Source organism: Molothrus ater, chromosome 2 (genome assembly GCF_012460135.2).
Source record: "Molothrus ater isolate BHLD 08-10-18 breed brown headed cowbird chromosome 2, BPBGC_Mater_1.1, whole genome shotgun sequence".
NCBI lineage: Eukaryota > Metazoa > Chordata > Aves > Passeriformes > Icteridae > Molothrus > Molothrus ater.
This window is the reverse complement of record NC_050479.2, coordinates 4070872-4091965: the sequence shown is the minus strand read 5'-3', so window position 1 is coordinate 4091965 and position 21094 is coordinate 4070872. Positions and strand designations below refer to the sequence as shown.

Here is a 21094-nt window from a genome sequence, read left to right as displayed (position 1 = left end):
TCTGCAGGCTGCTACTTATATTTTAGAGCTGGTAAATGCAGCCTTGCAAATCAATATTTTCTGAAAAACATTTCAATGTCACCTAATGATCTTTCTCCGTGTTTTCTTCATCAGGGAGATGGAGAGTGAAGATGCACATTATTATCCTTGGGCAATATTTTGTCTGACTTTTGATATCATTTTGTCTGTGAAAGATTGGCTCAAATTTGTTACACACTCAGCAGAAAATACAAAAGTAATTTTCCACCCTGTTGTGAATTTTAGTGCATTTTTCAGTAATGATGTCTGAGGAAAAGAGAAGGGTTTGGGCAGAAATGTGCTGGGCACCACAGTAGGGGGAGGAGTTGGCATTTAGCAGGTATTTGTACTTATCAAGGGGAAAATTTATGGCAAAACCTTTTGAAAGACACATTCAGTTAGTTTCTCATTCATATTATGAACTGCTTGTCAATAAATGCCACGAGAAATTTTTTCTGCTGATGTACAAAGAATCTGAGATATCTCATGTGAATGAGCTAGCTGGGCTAAGGTAATTCCAAGAGGCTGAAGGTATTTTGCCTCACTTTGTGACAGCAAAAGTCCCCAAGTGAACAAGCAGGTACTTTCCAGTGCTCAAAGTTCAAATAAACACAGTAATTTATACCAAATTTCTTTTTTTTCTATACCTGATGTACCAGGTTTTCAGAATGCCAAAGGACAGGTTTTAGCAATTAGAGAGATGGCAGCCAGGAAAAGTGAGAAAAGGGATGGCAGTGGCACTTTTCCCAAACCCAGACAGTGAGACACCCTTGGGAAAGCCAGTGAAGGCCTGGAAGGATGAATTGTGTTGTCCTGTCCCTGATGTCACCTCTCTGTGGCAGCTGAGCATGGTCATAACTTCCCCTCATCAAATGGCACCGTAGCTGTGCTGGAAACTCTGCAGTCAATACCAAACTTGTATTTGTCAAGCTCTTGCACTGTGAGGAGAATCTGCACAAACACTTGAACACAGCTTTGAACAAGGCCTTAGTCCTTTTTGGAGTCATGGAACTATAAATCACAGAATGTCTTGGGCTGGAAGGGACCTTAAAGCCCATCCAGTGCCACCCCTGCCATGGCAGGGACACCTTCCACTGTGCCAGGCTGCTCCAAGCCCCAGTGTCCCTCTGTCCCTGTGCCCCTCAGGTGATTTCCCACCTGCAGAGCTGCCCCAGGCCTGGGCCCAGCCCAGGGAGGAGCTGGAGCTGCTGCAGAGAGCCCAGAGGAGGCTCCAGGATGAGCAGAGGGATGGAGCAGCTCTGCTGGGAGGAAAGGCTGGCACAGCTGGGATTGTTCACCTGCACAGGAGAAGCTTTGGGCTGAGCTCAGGGTGGCCTTGCAGGGCCTGCAGGAGCCCCAGGAAAGCTGGAGAGAGACAATTTCCAGGGCATGCAGGGACAGCACCCAGGGAATGGCTGCCAGTGCCTGGCCTGGCCTGGCCTGCCAGGGATCCAGGGGTGGAATTCCATCCCAGCCCCTGCCCACCCTGCCAGGGAACAATTCCTCATTGCCAAGATCCCATCCAGCCCTGCCCTCTGGCAGTGGGAGCCATTCCCTGGGTGCTGTCCCTGCATCCCCTGGAAATTGTCTCTCTCCAGCTTTTCCTGGGGCTCCTCCAGGCCCTGCAAGGCCACCCTGAGCTCAGCCCAAAGCTTCTCCTGTGCAGGTGAACAATCCCAGCTGTGCCAGCCTTTCCTCCCAGCAGAGCTGCTCCATCCCTCTGCTCATCCTGGAGCCTCCTCTGGGCTCTCTGCAGCAGCTCCAGCTCCTCCCTGGGCTGGGCCCAGGCCTGGGGCAGCTCTGCAGGTGGGAAATCACCTGAGGGGACAGAGGGACAGAATCACCTTCCTTGACCTTCTGGCCATGCTTGATGAACTTTCTTACTCCTAATGGAGGACCCAACATCTGGATCAAAGGAAATTCCTGGAGCTACTCAGTGGCCACCAACACTTGTCCCTGCATCCCAGAAATAGGACACTGATAAAAGGAGGGAAAATGTTGTTGGGGAAGTCCATGGGCACACACTGCAACCACTTGAGAGATTTTGGGTTTTTTTCTGCTTCAGCTCTGGGGAAACCACAACCTTACAATTTCTGAAGGGAAAAAGGACAAAAGAAATACAATTAGATAAATCCACCAACTCCATTTTCTTCTGGAGTTCAAACATATCGATCACTATAAATGTTCTGCTCTGGGCATCCTTCCATCTTTCCTGTTCAAATGTAGTACAGATTAGGTGTAAGTGATCTCCCAGGCAATAGGAGAATGCACTTCTATATCTGAGGTGCATAACCTCTAGGAACCTTCTCTTTTGATAAATCAGGATTTGAGTACTGCTTGCAAAGTTGGTTGTGCAGCCCTTTCAGGAGTGATTGATAAAAACCAGGCTGAGATCAATGCCCTGGTTGTTTGAATGCTCCCTTGAGAAGGGCAGAAGATTTTGATTCCTTCATCTGGATGAGTATTTGCCTCTCAATTGAACAATTTTTTAGTAAAAATTCCAACCACAAACCAAAGAAAATATGGCAGCCCCATTATTTTTTCTATGTTTATTTAATCTGTCTGTTTCACTAGTTTTTATTAAAAATACCTGAAAACAAAATGATTTTAAGAAGTAGAATTCTTTACTTTGGTAGAAAAGATGGTAATTTTTTAAATGCTTTCTTTGGTTCAGCCAGAGAATAATATGGTAAAAAAAAAAAAAAAAAGAAGAAGAAAAGGAAATTAAAAAAATATTTATTAGGCCAAATATGCTTAGCAGGAATTAAATTCCAACTTGAACATTCATGTCTTGCACCATCCCTCTGATTAGAAATCAGTTTTACCTTAATTTGTTGTCCTACAAGTACTTCCCCTTCCTGCAATCTTAGTGAGAATTGTGACTTGAAACATTAAGAAATAAGTGCTAGAGGCTGTTCAGGAAGCTCACACTCTGTCATCACACCCCAGAAGCAAAGCTGGAGCCTCTTCCAGGTCTATTCCATGACCTTTAAGCAATGCCCGTGGACCAGGCCTTGAAATCTGCTGAGCTCTTCCTGGCAATGTCACTGCTGGCAGCCCTGGAGAGGCTCAAACTGGTGGTGCTGTGATTTCTGGAAGAGCTGCTTGATCCTTTTGCAAGGGTCTGCCAGGGAGGTCAGGTGTCTCTAGAAGCCAGGATTTCCCCTGCTTGTCATCTCTGCTTATGCACTGGCTAAAATATTAGAAGGTGTTTCCAAAAATATGATTTTTCCTGCTAAACAATGCTTTATGGCTGTCAGAGGTGTAGATTCTGCACATCCTGATGCCTTGTTGGGGCTACCTAAAAACAGAGGCCAGACAAAATTGAGGCAATAAAAAGTGGTTATATTTATTGAAGGGCCTTCAGGCACATTTAGGGTAGATGAATCCCCCTTCCATCCTAAAATGGATGATGGGGTCACAGGTTTTCACACTTTTATAAGTTTGGTCCATTTGCATATTGGAGGTTAATTTTCCAATTACAGCTTCAGGTAATGAAGTAATTTACCCCAAGTTTGCTCGCCCCAACTCACTTTTGTTTACATTTCTCAGGGCCTGAGGCAGTGAGGTGTCCTTGATCCCCAGGCCTGGAGAGGAATTGTGTTGTCTGACCAAACTGGGAAAGCAGTAGCTAGGACTGTATATGGAGTTTAGAGCTATACACTAAAGAATTGCAGGATTAAAAAGATACGAAATATTAATATATGATATATTAATATATATGAAAAATATTAAATTATTATGAATATTAATGTAATTAAATATATATGTGAAAAAATTAAAAATTAAATATATATGAAAACCAGAAAAGCTAAAACCCTAAACCATCAATCCCACCCTGCGCACCTGCTCCGTTATGTTATTTCCATAGCCAAGGCTGTGGTTTCAACAGCTCTCTCTTTCCCTCTCTCCTTCCAGTCCCACCTTTCATCCAACCTTTCGAGTTCCCTCGCTTCTCCATCGGGCAGAGGGTCTTCATCCCCTGCGTGGTGGTCTCGGGGGACCTGCCCATCACCATCACCTGGCAGAAGGACGGCCGGCCCATCCCCGCCAGCCTGGGCGTCACCATCGACAACATCGACTTCACCAGCTCCCTGAGGATCTCCAACCTGTCCCTGATGCACAACGGGAACTACACCTGCATCGCCAGGAACGATGCAGCAGCTGTGGAGCACCAGAGCCAATTAATCGTCAGAGGTGAGGAGGTGTAATTGCTTTGAAAGGCGCTAATTAAGCGGGATTCATTGGTATTTTGGGGTGACATCTGTTTGATGGGTGTGGGATCCCAGTTGCTGGGGTACCAGTTATGGGTTTCTCTGGGTCTCTGAAGGCACTTGAGATGATGTTTCATGTTCAGACTCAGGTGTTTATTATTTCTTATCAGTAAAACAGTCTCACTGCTGTGAGTTCTGCAGCTTTTCATCAGAAGGCACAAAATGGCAACAATCTCTTGGTACAAGGACTTTTAAGACTGAACTATCCAATGAAGAACTGACACCTGGATTATTTTCCCTTTTAACCCAATAACTTTATCCCAAAGAGCTGCAATGGGGACTTTTCTGCCCAATTACAAAATGCCACCCAAACCCATGGAGAAGAAGGAAGAAGAAGCATGAAGAAGAAACCCAGGACAGCATCCTGTGCCCTCCATCTTGCTTCCATCCACAACACACTAAAAATCCCAAAACCTCAATTTCTCACCAAGTGATGCACCTACACTACTCTCTATAATCTATTTCACACTTTTGTGGATTCCAGTCTATCTTGAAGTTTTGGAAATTTTCCCCATGAATGAGGGTCAAAGTCAGTGCATCCCTGGGGGTCAGGGCACCCCAGAGCAGACAGAGAAATATTCCTGGTGCCCTGGGTTTCCACAGATGGGAAGTGTGAAACAGAGGGGTGTGGGAATCAGAAATATAGAAACTTCCACAGACACAGAAGGGTTTGAATTGCAGCCTTGGGAGAAGCGTGGCTTGATGTAAAAATACAATATACAGACATTAAGCAGAAAAATCATAAACTTATGTTTCTATAATTGTAAGTAAGGATATGCCTTAAGTAAGTGAGATGACTTAAGTAACTGTACTGATAAAATGGTGAAGGGTTTATAATGTAGGGGTGTGGTTGTATGGAATAAACTAAGAGTTTAGAAGTTATAACAGAAGAATATGTGAAGGGTTTATAATGTAGAGGAGTGGTTATATAGAATAAGCTGAGAGTTTAGAACTTATAATAGAAACCAATGTGTGCATGTGAGACAGATGCCATTGGACAAAAGTATCCACAGTGCAGTATAAGTGATAGCTGATAGGTTAGAAAAAGAAAATAAACCCTTTGGCAACTGTCTATTGGGTTAGAAAGTTCTATATTGTCTTGTAACAAAAACTTGTGACTACTCTTGAGCTATGGCCAAATGCTTGCTCCTTTAAAATCTCACAGCCTCTGAGACTGATGTTTATCTGAGCAATAAATCATTCTTAGCCCCAAAACAGTCCCATCCCTTCATTAAAAGTGGTGACAATGACAGAGGGGAATATGGTAATCCCTCACTCTGTGACAGAGAGCACAGAGAGCAATGAGGCACAGAAGGTAATATGGGTTTTCCTATCTAGAAGTCTTGAAACTAATGAAAAACCCTGGAGTGTTTGGGGTGGGTAGGGGAGCTGCAGGAGTGATTTCCTGGGAAATTTTATCATTGGGAATCAAGCCTTTGAAACAGTATAAAATTATTCTCTGCTATTGTTTTAGTCTGATTATACCCATTTTTTATTTAGAGCATTCTCTCCTACAACATTACATCAGTAAAAAAGCAGAACTTGATGTTGACTTCATGGAGAAAGGACTCTCTGCTGTTACCTTGTTCTTTTCCTGGTTTGTGTTTGTTATGCAATTAGCAGGATTCATGCACTCATGATGGCTTCACAACATTTTGCCTTGAAATAGATGTGAATATACATTCAGTAAGCAAATATTTTACGTGGAAAAAACCTTTTTAGTCACACCTTTACCAAATTATCTAGAGATCATTCCTTGTGATGTATTTTCAAACTTACTTGCACAGCTTCGACAAAAGCACATTGCTTCCTTTTCTTTCTAGGAGTTTTTCAAAATGCTTCAAATTTTTGTTTTTAAAAATTCAGTCAGACCCTTCCCTCTCCACCATCTCCTTCTTGCTACCAAGCCACTGGGCTTCTCAGAGAAAGAATAATCCTACAAGGAACCTCAGTAATTTCTGCCTGCTGCACACTGCTACATCTTATATTCCCTCCTATACATTTGCCAAGAAAAATCTTAAAATCTTAGTGGGGCTTTTGCAATCTTTCCCAGGGCTTTTTCCCACTCCAAAATCTGAAGAACTCTTTTAAATAAAATGTTCCCAGTGTTCTAATGCTATCCTTAAGGAATTCCCTAGTTTTCCAATATGCTTACTTTTTTTAATGCTAGTGTTCCCAAAACTGAGTGGTAAACAGATTCATTACTTTTGTACTAGCTTTGATATAAATATTTTATTATTTTTTAAATTTCACTGATTCTAATCTTGTTAAAGATTATTCAGCACAGGTGTCTATTACTTTCCTCATTTATTTAGTAATTCTTAAATGAAGTGGTTTAATTAACCACATGCATTGAATTATTCCTTTCTAAGCTTTTCTGCTAGATTTTAACCCTATTCCTCACTCTAACAATGAGAGCTTTTCCTCACCTCCTCTTTTGCCGGAGAAGGGAAGGTTGAAAACCTCACATTACTACCTGTGTCTGCCCTGCTCAGAAATGCTGCACCTAAAACCAGCTGGGATTTTCCCTGGTTTTCAGCTGTAATTCAGCTCTGGAAGTGATGGGAATGAATCTGTAGCAACCCTGTGTGGGTTCCTACAGGAATTTCTTCCTCCCAGGATGGTTTAACCATCTGAGAACAGGTTCTCTGCCACCACTGTCTGTCCTTGCCAGAACTGAGATTCACGAGCGTAAGGATTTCTGCTCTTTGTAGGGATTTCTGCTCTGTGCAGGAATTTTTCTGCTCTTTGTAGGGGTTTTTGCTCTTTGTAGGGATTCTGGCCTGTTCCCCACTGATGGGGACATGCCCTGCCGTGCCCTCACTTCTCCTGGCTTTGCCTGAACTGCATTTTCCCTGTCTCCTGCTGTCTGTGGGTAATTCCTCCCCTGACCTCTGTTCCCAGGACACATCTACCTCTTGCTGCCTTTTCAGGCATTAATCAGTTTTCCCTTCTTGTCCAGCAGAGGAGTTTTGGGAAGCCTTTCTCACCTGTCCCTCACCCAAACACCTCCATTTTCACCTCTATTTCCCCCTCATATGCTTGCTGCTCTAATTGCACCTCCTGATGAGGTGTAAAAAATGCACAGGCATGATAGAGAGGAGCATTCCACTCTCTTATACCCAAGGGCTTGGAGAGCAATCCTGGATCCTTGGTTTTTAGGAAGTTATGAAGGCTACATCATGTTCCCCACTTGCTTATCCTTCTGCCCATGTAATGCTCTGCAGAGCCTCCTTAAATCCTCTCCTCTCTTTTGCTGTCACTTGAAATGATAATGTTTTAATCAGTTTTGGATGTGCATCTGAGATAACAGCTCTCACTCAGAGGAAAAGGGGAAATATCATGTCTGACCTGAATTCTGTGCCAGAACCCTACCCTGACCTCTTTCCCTCGTACTGAACTGCTTCAGCTGCCTCATCCCACAGAGGTCAGAGCTCAAAGAGCCACCAAAGAGTCCCTGTGATCACTCCTCCTCTGCATCCAACCTGACCTGCACACATTTCAAGTCAGACTTGTTTTCCTGCTGCCTGTTTATTCTCCAGGCTTTCTGATCCCTCCTCATCTTTTTGTTCATAGGTGCTGTATAACTGAAACATTATATTTTTCTAAATATTCTAAGGGGTTTATCTCCAAATACGGGGAGGAGTGGTGGTTTAACTCCTCTTGTTTCTAATCCCCATTGTTTGAGGGTTTCTCAGCAGTGTGCTTTAAACTTAAATGTTGCTATCCTAAATGCTGGGAGATGTGTTCTGGTAAAATCTTATTTATGTGCACACTGTGCCTTTTTGATATGAGAGGAGACAGTGAATAGGAAAGGAAAATTAGGTGAAATATGACTGTTACCCACACAATTCCTTTTTCCTTATTTAGACTGCCCTTGTATTCATTTCAAAATTTTTAAAACAGTGCAGGCCATTGTGTTTCCAAACTAAATGGGAATCCACATCATTTTACAGCACATGGGGAGGACTAGAAGTAGAATCTAAAGACAAGACATTCCTAAGGTGAATGAAGAAGCACAGGCCAAGTGCTCATTGCTTCATTTGAATTATTAGTGAACACACAAACTTCTGCAGATTTCATACACAAACCTAAATTCATCATCTTTACATCTTCAGATATGTTTTCCTCAGTATCTTCTGTCAAATCACATGGATCTGCTATTTTTTATCATCATATATTCCTGTTTAGTTTTAAGCCTATTAAATAGATTTGTTATATTCCTCCTACAAATATTATTTTTCATATCTGAGCTACACTGCCATTTTGCCAGGGGTGCTAAATGGCAAAAGGAAAACAAGAACTGGTTGCTTAAATTCTGTGGGTACTTCATGACAAATCCTCACGGTTCCAAATATTTCATGCTTTATAAAAGCAACCAAGTGGTGATGAGGAGGATGAGGAGCCCTAAAAACACCTGGCCAGCAAGGCTGGATTCTCCCTGTGTTAAATATCAGAGGAAGAGGATGGCCAGCTCCCACAGCATCACACAGGAGATGGAAGGCAGCAGCTGAGAGAAAGTGAGACAATAAAGCTTTGGAGCATCTCAGCTCTCTCTGCCATGAGCCTCTTGGTGAGAACTAGAAATGAGACACAGCCAAATATTCTGGACATGGGGCTGTCAGTGCTTCTCTCCACAAATTATTGCTAATTTTAGACTAATTGGAAGAGGGGAAAGCACCTCCAGTGGAGCTGAGCTCTGCAAACTTCATATTAAGAGGTGATTGATAAGAAACACTGGGAGTAATACCAGAGAATCTAAACAGGCAAAACCTTCTGCCAACACAAGAGTTCTTCAAACTGGGATCTTTCTACAAGCACGAGATACAAATCCAGAGAAAAGCAAGCTTGATTAGTCCCAATGTTTATGGAAAATCTTTTGAAAGCTCAGTAGGAAGTGGAAATGTGTGAGAACAGGACTTTCCTTCCCAAAATCATAGGCTCTGCCAGATCCTGGTCTGCAGATCTTCTGGAAATACATTAAAAATTTAGCAGCTAGAAGGGCTTCTCAAACCTCCTAAATCATTATTGTTATTGTTATTATTATTATTATTATTATTATTATTATTATTATTATTATTATTATTATTATTATTATTATTATTATTATTTACTACTACTATTATTACTATTATTAATTTATTTCTTGGCACACTCTTGGTTTGTTAGTCATGCCTATAAGAAAAAGAAAAGAGGATCCTGTCATGAGAGCCATAGACAGAAATGAGGAAAATATCTTCTCTTTCAACTACTTAAATCATCACAAGGAATTAATCAAGACTTTACTCATTAAGGCTGTCGTCTAAGAGTGATTAAAAATCTATATACACTTTATCATGTGTTATTCATTTCTGTAGAGTTTCCTAAAATGAAGTACTTATGAAGTAAAAAGCAGTGAAAAGAATTCTAATGGGTAACCAAAAAAAACTGATAAATGTATTATGAGTTCAAAATTTTTCTGATACTACCAGAAAGGGGAATTCAAAGATAGTAGTGGATGCATAAATCATGATTTTATATGTGCTTTTAGTGAACACATCATGAGTTAAAACTGAGATAAGCTCTTTAGATACTTAATAACCCCCCATAATGCATTTAGTGCATTAAATGTGTTTTCATTTTGCACTTGCCAGGGGTGTTGAATATAATTAGATAGTTAGGCACACAATGAGGAGTCCCTGAATTTTCCAGATGATCAGAGTGTTTCCACCTTTTTTGTGGTGGTGCTGGGGTGATGTAGCAAAAGCAGTTTGGTACAGAAAAGCAGGGAGGGAAGATTTAAGGCCAGAGCTGGTGTCTAAACCAATTTACTTTCTTTGTTGGTGTTTACACTGTGGCTTGAAGATGACTCCTGAAAGATTCACTTATTTAATGTATTCATTAGACAAACCTGACCAACACAAACCACTAGGCACGGTGTCATTTTGCAAAAGTACATCTTTTTTCTTGAACTGCAGAGCAAATGGTTTCACTAAAGCAGCTAAATCGACCCCTTAGGTGCAATGACCACATTTAATAACTGCTCATCTTTGCTAAAGTACAGTGTTGAACGATCTCATTCATTAATACATCAAGGGTTGCTTGGGCTGATTAAATTTCCTCCATCATTTTGACAGTGGGATCCAAATGTGAAGTACAAATATTCCATGTAAAAATGAAACACTGCATTCCTGGCTGATGCCACAGATTATTTCTTAAGTGACTCCAGCAGCCCACCAGAGGAGCTCGTGTCAGGAGCCTTCAGAATTGCTCTCCAGAGGGATTCCCTGATCTATGGGAGCCAGAAGTGCTTGCTTGGATTTGAAGTCTGGGAAGGAATGTGTGAGTTTGGCACCTGGCAGGTCAGGAGGGATTTCTGCATGTGCACAGAGCAGATTTAAACCAGGGAGTGGATGTGGGACCACAGGGATCTCATGGTGTTGAACCTCACCAAGTGCTGGTGCTGTACCTGGCTCAGGGCAATCCCCAGGACCCATCCAGGCTGGTGATGAAAAGATGGAGCAGCTCTGGGAGAAGGATTTGGGCATGCTGAACCCTGTTCTGATTGCTTCACCCTTTGTTTTCTCTCAGTGAGAGCCTGAGACTGCTAAACATAATATTGAAAATACTTTTTTTTGGGTATTTTAACTCCTTTTAACCTTCATTTTTTAAACTTTTACCTCCTTTGAGTTCATCCATTAAAGAGTTGGCATCTGTCAACCTATGGCTCTTACCCTAAATAATTCAACAGCTCATTTCTCATCACAGACCTGTGGGCTGCATTGAATGAAGGCCCACCAGAAATTCACTGCTAAAGCAATTTTAAATGCCCTCCTTCACAGGCTAAAGGAACTGTGCTTCTGAGATAAGGAGGATGATAATAGTAGAACTTTTCAGTCACATTCATGAGTAATTTCAGAGAGTTTCACTTCTAAAGGAGTAGAGGAGTCTCACATTTTACAGCTAAAGAGAGGAGGAACTAATTGTTTACTTTTTTCTATTAACTCAAACATATCAGACAAATTACCTTGGTTAAATTCTTGCTGAGCATATTTTCTTTAAAGGCTAATGATCTCCTAAAAGATAATGAAAAAGTGAACATAGGTTTCTCATCTAAATCTAAGTATCAAAGTCTAGAACAAGATTTTAACAGCACTGTGTTCTGAACTATGGCAGCACATAGCACAGAACAAGTTATTAAATTGAAATAAAATTGAGAAGCAAATGAGCAAGGAGTGAAAAAAAATGCAAAGGTCTGCTCTGTTTGCTTTTTCATCATTTATATAAGAAGAAAAATCCTCTGGTTTTACCTAGACAGCAATACAGAAAAAATTGAAAGGTCATTAAATGAGTAATTTTTATTTTGTTGTAGCATCTCTTCCGATTTCTAATGGCAGTCTTAAGACTAAGTGGCAAGGGTTTGTCTTCAAAACCATAGCAGCAGTTGGCATTTTTATAACCAGTCCTAAAGGATGGCCAAAGCCATACTAAACATAGAAACTGTTTCTGTTACTGGGTATGGGCTGAGTTTTTTTCAAGTTAGTTTTGTTTGTGGATCCAAAGAAGGAAATTCTCTGATTTCTGATGATACATCTGGTCCTGGAGCTCCAGAGCAAAAGTCAATTTTGGCAGTTACCATTCTGGTATTGTTCTCTACTGAAGGTAATAATTAGAATTGAGAATATCGAGAATATCTGAGAAAAAAACTTAGGTTTTATATATAACCAAAAATACAGTAATATCAATGTGATGGAAAGTCTTGTTCAGAGCTTGTCAGTGTTAAAGGCACAACATATAATGGGTATCTCTGTGAGTTCTTAAAAGATGTGGAAGAATATGGCAGAATTTCCACCAAAAAGCCCAAAGAATATTTCCACTTGGCATTCATCCTTTTTTTTCTATATGTACACAATGGGATTATAGAAAAATTGTGTTTCAGCAGATAACTTTAATGCATTTAGTATTTTAAAGATTCATTGCATTTATTCTATACTAAGCAGTCCTGCTTAACTTTTCCCAGAACTTTCTGCATATGCTTGCTCATTTAATAAAACAATTTCCTGAAAATTTAGCATTTCTTGCCAGTGTCATCCATAGTAAATGAAGAATATAATAAAATGTTTTTCAAAGAAAAGGGAAATAAACAAATTGCATAAATTTTGTATGGGAAGACAGATTTTAAAAGACATTTTGCTCTTCACACTCTTCAGTGGTAGAGGAGGACAGTAATTATCAATCACTCCATTGCATCTTTTGTAATCATTTACCTGTAAGAATGGTGGGTTCATTGGTTTTACCTGTAAGAATGGTGGGTTAATGTTGTGCTTTGGTTTTTTGTCCCTCTTTATGAATAAGCAGCTTGTAATTGATTTTTCAGAAGATGCAAACACAAATTTACTCACAGCTACCGAGGTGAAACAAGCTGATGCCTCCATGCCAAGTCGTACAAAATCAAATCTATTTGTGCAACTAACTGTGCTTTTCACCTGCCTTGGAAAATACCTCATTGTGTGTTTGGGCATGAAACGAACGCAGGACAGTGAGAAAGGAGCTACTGAAGCAAATGTTTTCTCTGAGCAGATAATTAGAACAGGATGGGTGATTGCCCAGAGCTGTTGCTGCTGGGATTTCATGTTCGATGTTTACCTATTGTGAATTAACATAACCTACAATAAATGTTTCTCAGCATGGCAGCCATTTGGAAAGCCAAAGTGTTTGTCAGCAGTAAATATATTTTCTAGTACAGAGGCATCTCTGCCCTCTACCACTGCTGTTTCCTTCTGTTTCTTGTAGCTGTGTTCCAAAGAGCATTTCTGTAGTTGGGCAATAAATAGCTTTGCATTTTGGCCATAGTGAGGAAAACGTCAAGTTAGGGAGATGTCTTGATTTGAAAAGACAGATGTCTGCTAAGGAGGCAGAAGCCTCCCTTGAAATGGAAAATGTAAACCCCGTCCTCTGAATTATTATAATTTTGAAATTAAAAAGCTCTCAGGTAAAGATTCAGGAATAGGAATAACAGTTCTTTAGTAGGAAAAATAATAAGAAATACAAATGTAATAGTACAAAAACAAAAACGACTGCCAGAGTCAGAGCAGTCCCTGTCCCCCTGTGTGTCAGGGGGGTGGCACAGTCCCATCCCATGGGGGCTCAGCCCTCCTGCAGTGCCAGCTGTGGCTCTGCTGGAGCAGGGATCCTGCACAAGGGGGGAGTTTTCCTCTGCAGCTCCAGGGCTGCTGGAGATGGGCCTGGGCTCCCTCTGGCAATGCAGGGCAGCAGAAGCTGCTCCTCTGGCAATGCACTGGGCAAAGGCTGCTGGGCTGTCCCAGCACCTCAGACTGGATCCAGGTAGGAATGCTTGGCTCCTCCCCTGGGCGCAGCATCTCCCCATGGGATGATGGGATTGGATCAGCCCTGCAGGGACACTCAGTGGCCATGGACAGCAGAGATCTCCTGCAGGGAGGATTGGCTGTGGGAGAGAGAAAGAAAAAACTGCCCCATGAACAGCAGAGAGCTGCCCCAGCTCTGACAGATGGGAACAGAACACACGGCCCCAGCCTAAAACAGGGCATTATTTGCCCTCCAGAGGACTGTTGTCCTTTTTTAAAAAGCAGCTCTTTCTCTCGGAATGTGGAAAGAGAAAGCTGGAGTGGAGTCTGGATTGTGAAGGCACAGGGAGGAAGGCTCCAGCTGTTGTGGGGAGGGGTCTCTGAACCTGCAGAGAGAATTTCCACAGACCTTCAACTCTGAGCTGTCCCATACTCACCAACACTGGCAGCTCTTGTTTCTCCTTCAGGAAAACTTGGGACACTCTGGCACAATGAGAGCAAATATTTGCATGAATTATGAGAGTGTTTATGCTGAAAAAAAAAACTTGAGGGTCATCTATGAGAGCATTGGTGCTTCTGCTGTGTTTCTGCTGCACAGATTTTCTCGATAGATAATTAGTCCCATATTCATGGGCATTAATAACTATTTCAGGCCCCAGGGAAAATATTTACAGTGCTGAGGTCCCCCTCTGTGTTCCCTTGCATTTTCTTGTGCTAAAACCTTTTACCAGACTTTCTTTCTTAATTTCTGGCACGTCTGGAGAGGCAACTCAGGGGTTGATCAGAAGAAGGATGGATGGTTGGTTCCTTTGTGCTGTCTTCCTCTGCTTTCAGACAAATTCAGCACTGCCTGGACCTGGGCAATTCATGAGGCTTCAAATTTTCCAGTGGGATGAGGAGAGCAAGCAACTATTAGGATTTCTCCTGTGCTGCCTTAGAACTTAGTGTATTGCTGTAAAAAGAAAAAAAAGGCAAAAAAAAAAATCATTTGAGAAGAAAAAAGTCTGTCAGATGTTCTCATCAGTCGCTCTCTGTGGCCCTGTGAGAAATGACAGAATGAAAAACATGCAGAATAAAACCACAATTAATTTACTTCTTTTTTTCTTGGATATTTACACTTCCATGTTCTGAACAAAAGAGCAGAGGGTCAACAAAACACTGTAACTTTAACTGACCATAATACAACCATTAAACACTTTTAATATTCAAAATTTTCATGGGACTTTCCACAGTCTTCACAACTTTCAGCCTCTTTTTCATGATTTTGCCAAATATTTAGGTTTTACTGAGACTTGGACATTTAGAATCAGGCTTTCATGTCAAATTTTTGGACCTAACATTGTCACAAGCCATTTTCTTCATTGTGTACCTGTATTTGGAATGTGTAGAGCTTTTCCTTGAGATAAGCAGCTCTTATTTTATTTATGTATAAATAGGTATGTGTGGAAGACTCACTCTAGTGGTTTTATGCTACTTTGGGATAAGTTTAATAATATGTGTACATTGATGCACTGAAATAAGATTTCTTATCAACTTAATGCAAGCAAATTGTGTTGAACCTCTCTCTGGCTGGTTGAAAAGCAAAGTCCCATCAAAAGTTATGGTTCAAAGAACTTCATTTTAATATTAAGTGATTTGATTGCTAATAAAAGCATTATTTGCTAAGGTTATTTATATAAAATGATTTAATTCTTTTTTTTCTAAAGCTTGCTAGTTCACTGTTATAAAAAAGCAAATGGAAAAAATCTATTGTTCTTAGATATCTGACAAACCTACCTTTGGTAGAATGCATTTATTTCTTGTCCACAATATTAAGATTTATCTATTATTCCATTTTTAACCTCTCCCATGGAGAGGTCCTATATACTTATTTTGGCACTGTAAAGACCAGTGTTTTTTTCATGCCAGGTAAAAAACACATTGAGGTTGTGCACAGAAAGTGAATTATCTGGTAAAACCAACCTTAGTGAGTGTGTTGCTGGATCAGCAAAAAACTGGTTTTAATTTTTGCTTCTTTTCGCTATGAAATGTTATAATTCTGCATGTGACTGCTCTGCCATTTTGAATTACCCAATAAATTGCCAACAAATTGCTGGAATTCTGATGTCTCCCTTTGCTCCCTTCCCACAGTGCCCCCCAGGTTTGTGGTCCAGCCCAGCGACCAGGACGGGATCTATGGGAAAGCCGTCATCCTCAACTGCTCTGCCGAGGGCTATCCCGTTCCTACCATTGTCTGGAAGTACTCCAAAGGTAGGATTCCTGTGGGGAACACTGAGGACAGGCCAATTCTGCCTTCATAACATCCCACTCACCCCTAAGTTGCTGTTTTAATCTCCAAATTGCCGGGGAGCAGCAGGGTCCAATGAGGGACATACCAGTCATGTTTTATTCCTCATAAATCATCTCCCCCAGTAATGGATTCTTTGCTTCTTTTTTGCCAAGGTTGGGATTAAATGTGTGAGATGGTATTTCTTGTTGGGACTCCAATGTTTATTAGTTCTTATCTCTGTTACATCTCACAAACTGTGAGGTCTGCAGTACTTTAACAAGCTAAAAATGGAGATGTATTTCCCTTTCTACAAGGCCTTTTAAGGATAAACTGTCCAATTAAGAGATGACACTTAAATTATTTTTACTTTTAACCCAATAACCAACCACCTGTGCCCACAATGGGGACTTTTTTATCCAATTACACAAAACCACCCAAACCCAAGGAGAAGGTGAAGAAGAGGAAGCAGCCTCCAGCCTAAAACCTCCACCTTGCTTTATATCTATTCTAAACCCTTAAACTCTGAGTTTCCCACCCTGTGATATCACACATTTCTATTCAAGCTCCACACCCACAATCCCAGTTCTACCATTCCATTTTGGAAGCCTTCTCCATGGCCTCAGGTCAAATGCAGGGGGTCAGTGCCTGTCAGCACAGAAAGTCTCAAATTCTCTGCAGCCAGGGTTCCAACACCCCAGCACAAAGTTCTGGTCACTGTCCCACACAAGGCTGAGCTGGATGGACTTTTGCTCTGCCCTGGAGATGTCCTGGCTGTGCCTGTGTGCCTGTGTCAGCTCAGCAGGCAAGGGATGAAAGGGATGGCTGGGGAGAACAGACACAGCTTTAATTGGAGCAACCAGCAAGGTTCACCAGCAGCATCTGGCTGCTTTCCCCGCACCCCTTTCAAAATTTGTGATAACATGGCCAATCACATCTTTTCAGCAAAGAAGGAAGGTCAGGTAGCATTAGCATAAGCAGTAATTTAGTATGAGCTTTACATAATGCTTTAACAATTTCTCCTCATGCAACAGAGCATTAAATGTGGCCCCACTTGACCCTCAGTAACCATAGGAAATTGACTGCTTTTTAGTTAAAATGGGCTGCCTGATAGATTACATCTTCTGGCCAGCTGTCTTCTGGTAGTTTAGCAAAAAAAAAAAAAAAAAAAACACTTTCTGCAAACTCTGTACCCAATCTAAATGAGTTAATTCCTTAAAAAACAAAATGAGGGGCTATTGAGAAGAAATCTTTATGTATTGCTCCATGTGATTTTTGGTTTTCTTAGAATCTGATTGTAAATATTCAAACTGTATTTGAAGAAAAAGGGTTAGAGAAAAATTCATGTTAAAGACTATTTGTGTTCTTATTGATAAATTAGGATTGGTTGCAAGGGTGCGGAGTTCCAAATTCCATTAACTCAGTGGTATGTGGGATTTTAATTCTGAACAAAGGACACAAAGAGGTAATTCTGGTTTCTTCTGTTTGTGTGCTGAAGGAGCACAAGCCAAGCTAGATGAGTTGCAATTAACTGTGAGGAGATAAATAACCCATATTGGAATGGTAGAATCATAGAGTAGTTGGATAAATCCCCTTTTAGACTCATCCAAGCAGATGTATGGGATAAGATTCTCTCCCGCTCAGGAAGGACTTTAGCTGCAAAAGCAGTAAAAATGTGTGTGCAGGTTAAGAAAACTTTGCAAACTGCTGCACAAATTTTTTTCCAATTTTTCCAGTAGCTGTCCTCGGGAGTATTAGCCCTCTCCTTTCTGTGAACACTAAGTTTTTCCCACAATTTTTCATGTGAAGAAAGACAGGAAGTGAGTGGGCAATCAATGGCAGGCATCTACAGCTGGTAAAGCATAAATGTGCATTCCAACTAAATGACAGGAAAAATTTCTTGTTAAAGAAAAAAACTGACAAAAATAAAACCGGGACAAGCACGTGACTAAAATAGGGGGAAAATCAACAATGGTAACTAAATTTTCTATGAAAACATTATCATTGTAACATTTTTAAGCTCATAGTATTGATCACCAGGCCTTCAAGCCATAAGTTCCCAAAGCAGACCCTTCCAGGTCTAGACATATTTTTGATATACATGTCTGATTTTTTTTTTTTTTTAATATTCTAGATGTTGTATTTGTATGTTGTTCTAGCTCACTATGTTACACTAAATAATTCCCCATAATATTTATTCACTGTATTTCCTTCTGGGTTGACTCAGCCAACTGTTTATAGTGATCAATGCTGACAGATATTAACTTTGTGTACAGAAAATAGTGTGAGAGAATTCCATTGAAGAAGAGCACATTTTGACTTCCCTGAAAAATCCCATGTCCTGCTGCCAAAGTATTTTTTTTACAAGAAATGTGTCTTAATATACATCTAGGGAATCTTTAATATTGGAGGAACCTGAACTTGTGGTGACAGTACAGCAGGATCGTGTTTTCTGTTCCCTAAATTACCCAGTATCTTATTTCCAAGGAAAAGTAGTTTCTTTCTTAAAACCAAACTTGATACAAAAATCTTTGGCTTCTTGTTTTTATGGACCTTCCATTTTTACAGTGCTGCCAAAAATGTCTGATCAGTGGTCTGAGCTTTTTGTTGTTTTGTTTCATTTAGGGTTTTTTGTGGATAGTTTTGAGGGTTTTTTAACAGTGCACTTTCTCAGTAAATCCTGGCTGCAAACACAGCAGAACAGAGACTTTTTGTGTCACCAGTCCATCAGCTGTAGCAGGAAACAAGAGGAACAGTCACTGATGTGGTTTTCCATGATATTCAGGGTTTCATAAACAAGGGCCTCGAGGTCCCCTGAGTGTGCCATGTTTACTACAGCAGACATCCCTCTCAGTCATAAGAAATTCATTTGCTGTTTGCATTAGGGATGCATACTGCCATGACTGTTCAGCTGTAATTGTCAATAATTCATCAGCCTCTAAATGTATAACAAATGTGCCTTTTCACCCATGAAAGGGCTGAAAATCTTCATTTCCTCTCTCCCCCTTCCTGGTTCTTCTGCTTGGTGCTCCTTTTGCCCCTTTAACATAGGAAAATTATTGCTGCTGTTGCATTCCCTCTTTTCAGGCAATGAATTCAATTTGGATAACTGTCTTGGTTTGAACAGACAGATGTCTGCTAAGGAAGGCAGGAGCCTCCCTTGAAATGGAAAATTTAAATCCCCTCCCTCTGAATTATTATAATTTTGAAATTAAAAAGCTCTCAGGTAAAGATTCAGGAATAGGAATAACAGTTCTTTAGTAGGAAAATTAAAAAGAAACACAAATGTAATAGTACAAAAAGAAAAACCGACTGCCAGAGTCAGAGCAGTCCCTGTCCCCCTGTGTGTCAGGGGGGTGGCACAGCCCCATCCCATGGGGGCTCAGCCCTCCTGCAGTGCCAGCTGTGGCTCTGCTGGAGCAGGGATCCTGCACAAGGGGGGAGTTTTCCTCTGCAGCTCCAGGGCTGCTGGAGATGGGCCTGGGCTCCCTCTGGCAATGCAGGGAAGCAGAAGCTGCTCCTCTGGCAATGCACTGGGCAAAGGCTGCTGGGCTGTCCCAGCACCTCAGATTGGATCCAGGTAGGAATGCTTGGCTCCTCCCCTGGGCGCAGCATCTCCCCATGGGATGATGGGATTGGATCAGCCCTGCAGGGACACTCAGTGGCCATGGACAGCAGAGATCTCCTGCAGGGAGGATTGGCTGTGGGAGAGAGAAAGAAAAAACTGCCCCACGGACAGCAGAGAGCTGCCCCAGCTCTGACAGATGGGACTAGAACACACACAGCCCCAGCCTAAAACAGGGCATTATTTGCCCTCCAGAGGACTGTTGTCCTTTTTTAAAAAGCAGCTCTATCTCTGAATGTGGAAAGAGAAAGCTGGAGGGGAGTCTGGATTGTGAAGGCACAGGGAGGAAGGCTCCAGCTGTTGTGAGGAGGGGTCTCTGAACCTGCAGAGAGAATTTCCACAGACCTTCAACTCTGAGCTGTCCCACACTCACCAACACTGGCAGCTCTTGTTTCTCCTTCAGGAAAACTTGGGACACTCTGGCACAATGAGAGCAAATATTTGCATGAATTATGAGAGTGTTTATGCTGAAAAAAAAAACTCGAGGGCAATCTATGAGAGCACTGGTGCTTCTGCTGTGTTTCTGTTTTCTCTAACAGATGGAAATATAATACACACCCCCAGCCTAAGACAATAACAAACCATCCTGCTCATTCTGATGATATCAAAGCCATTTTCATTGCACTGAGCCTCTAAGAACAGGAAGCTGCACCTTGTGCCTTGTTAAAAATAAAACCAGGAGATGCTTTTTAACCTTTCTCCGTGCGTTCCTTGCTGCAGGTGCCGGGGTTCCCCAGTTCCAGCCGATCGCGCTGAACGGTCGCATCCAGCTGCTCACAAACGGCTCCTTGCTGATCAAACATGTGCTGGAAGAAGACAGTGGATACTACCTCTGCAAGGTCAGCAATGATGTGGGAGCAGACGTCAGCAAGTCCATGTACCTCACTGTTAAAAGTAAGAACTGAAACGCTTCTCTGTGATCCAGATATTGCCATTGAGTGAAAAAAGGCTTTACTGCATCCGTAGTGTGGAGGGAAGGGAATGGGCTTGGGAGGGGAGAGGTTGAATTTGTTGGTTTTTGATTTAATTTTGGCTTTCAGCTGTGTGTGGTAGCACCTGGAAGTTAGGATGGTTAATGAAAACCTTTGTTAGGTAGAGGAAGAAAAGCAAATTTGTACCAGGTCTGAATGCTATCCCTGAGTCATGAAGGGAAAATAAGAAAGTTGTTCAGGAGTACAAAAAAAATTAACAAAGGAGAAATCCCCACAGCAATTGTCATAAATTCCAGAAGCTGAAGGAAATGTGGATTAAAAAGATACTTTATCAATTCTTAATGTGTCATAGATGGAAACTATAGGTACAATTACTATAGGTAGATATCACAAGATATTACAACATACTCTAAGATTTTATAGATACAGCCATAGTAGTTATTTTGCCTTAGCCAGGCAATTTTTGGAAAGTCCATGTAATTGCATAAGCTCTAATTGCTGTACTTTCCAGGCACAAGAGAAAAAAGCAGTCCAGTTTTCAAGTTCATATTAGTTATAATTCCTTGAAACATCAACACAGTTTAAAAAGTAGAGGAAATATAATGGGAAAAAAAGGTGTAGAGATAATATAATTTCTCTCACTAGAGAAAAAAAGAGACTATTGACACATCAGT

General features: G+C 41.3%; 1 protein-coding gene across 3 annotated transcripts in view; it reads left to right on the top strand.

Moving 5' to 3' along the window:
* DSCAM (DS cell adhesion molecule) overlaps nt 1-21094 on the top strand; it is a 471096-nt gene that overhangs the window by 296485 nt on the left and 153517 nt on the right. For 2 of the 3 annotated variants that reach the window (XM_036381451.2, XM_036381468.2), the window contains exons 9-11: nt 3937-4215; nt 15728-15847; nt 20209-20382. In XM_036381451.2, coding sequence (XP_036237344.1) covers nt 3937-4215; nt 15728-15847; nt 20209-20382 — 573 coding nt within the window. The remainder of the gene's footprint in view (nt 1-3936; nt 4216-15727; nt 15848-20208; nt 20383-21094) is intronic. The other variant, XM_054518617.1, reaches the window with a different exon arrangement.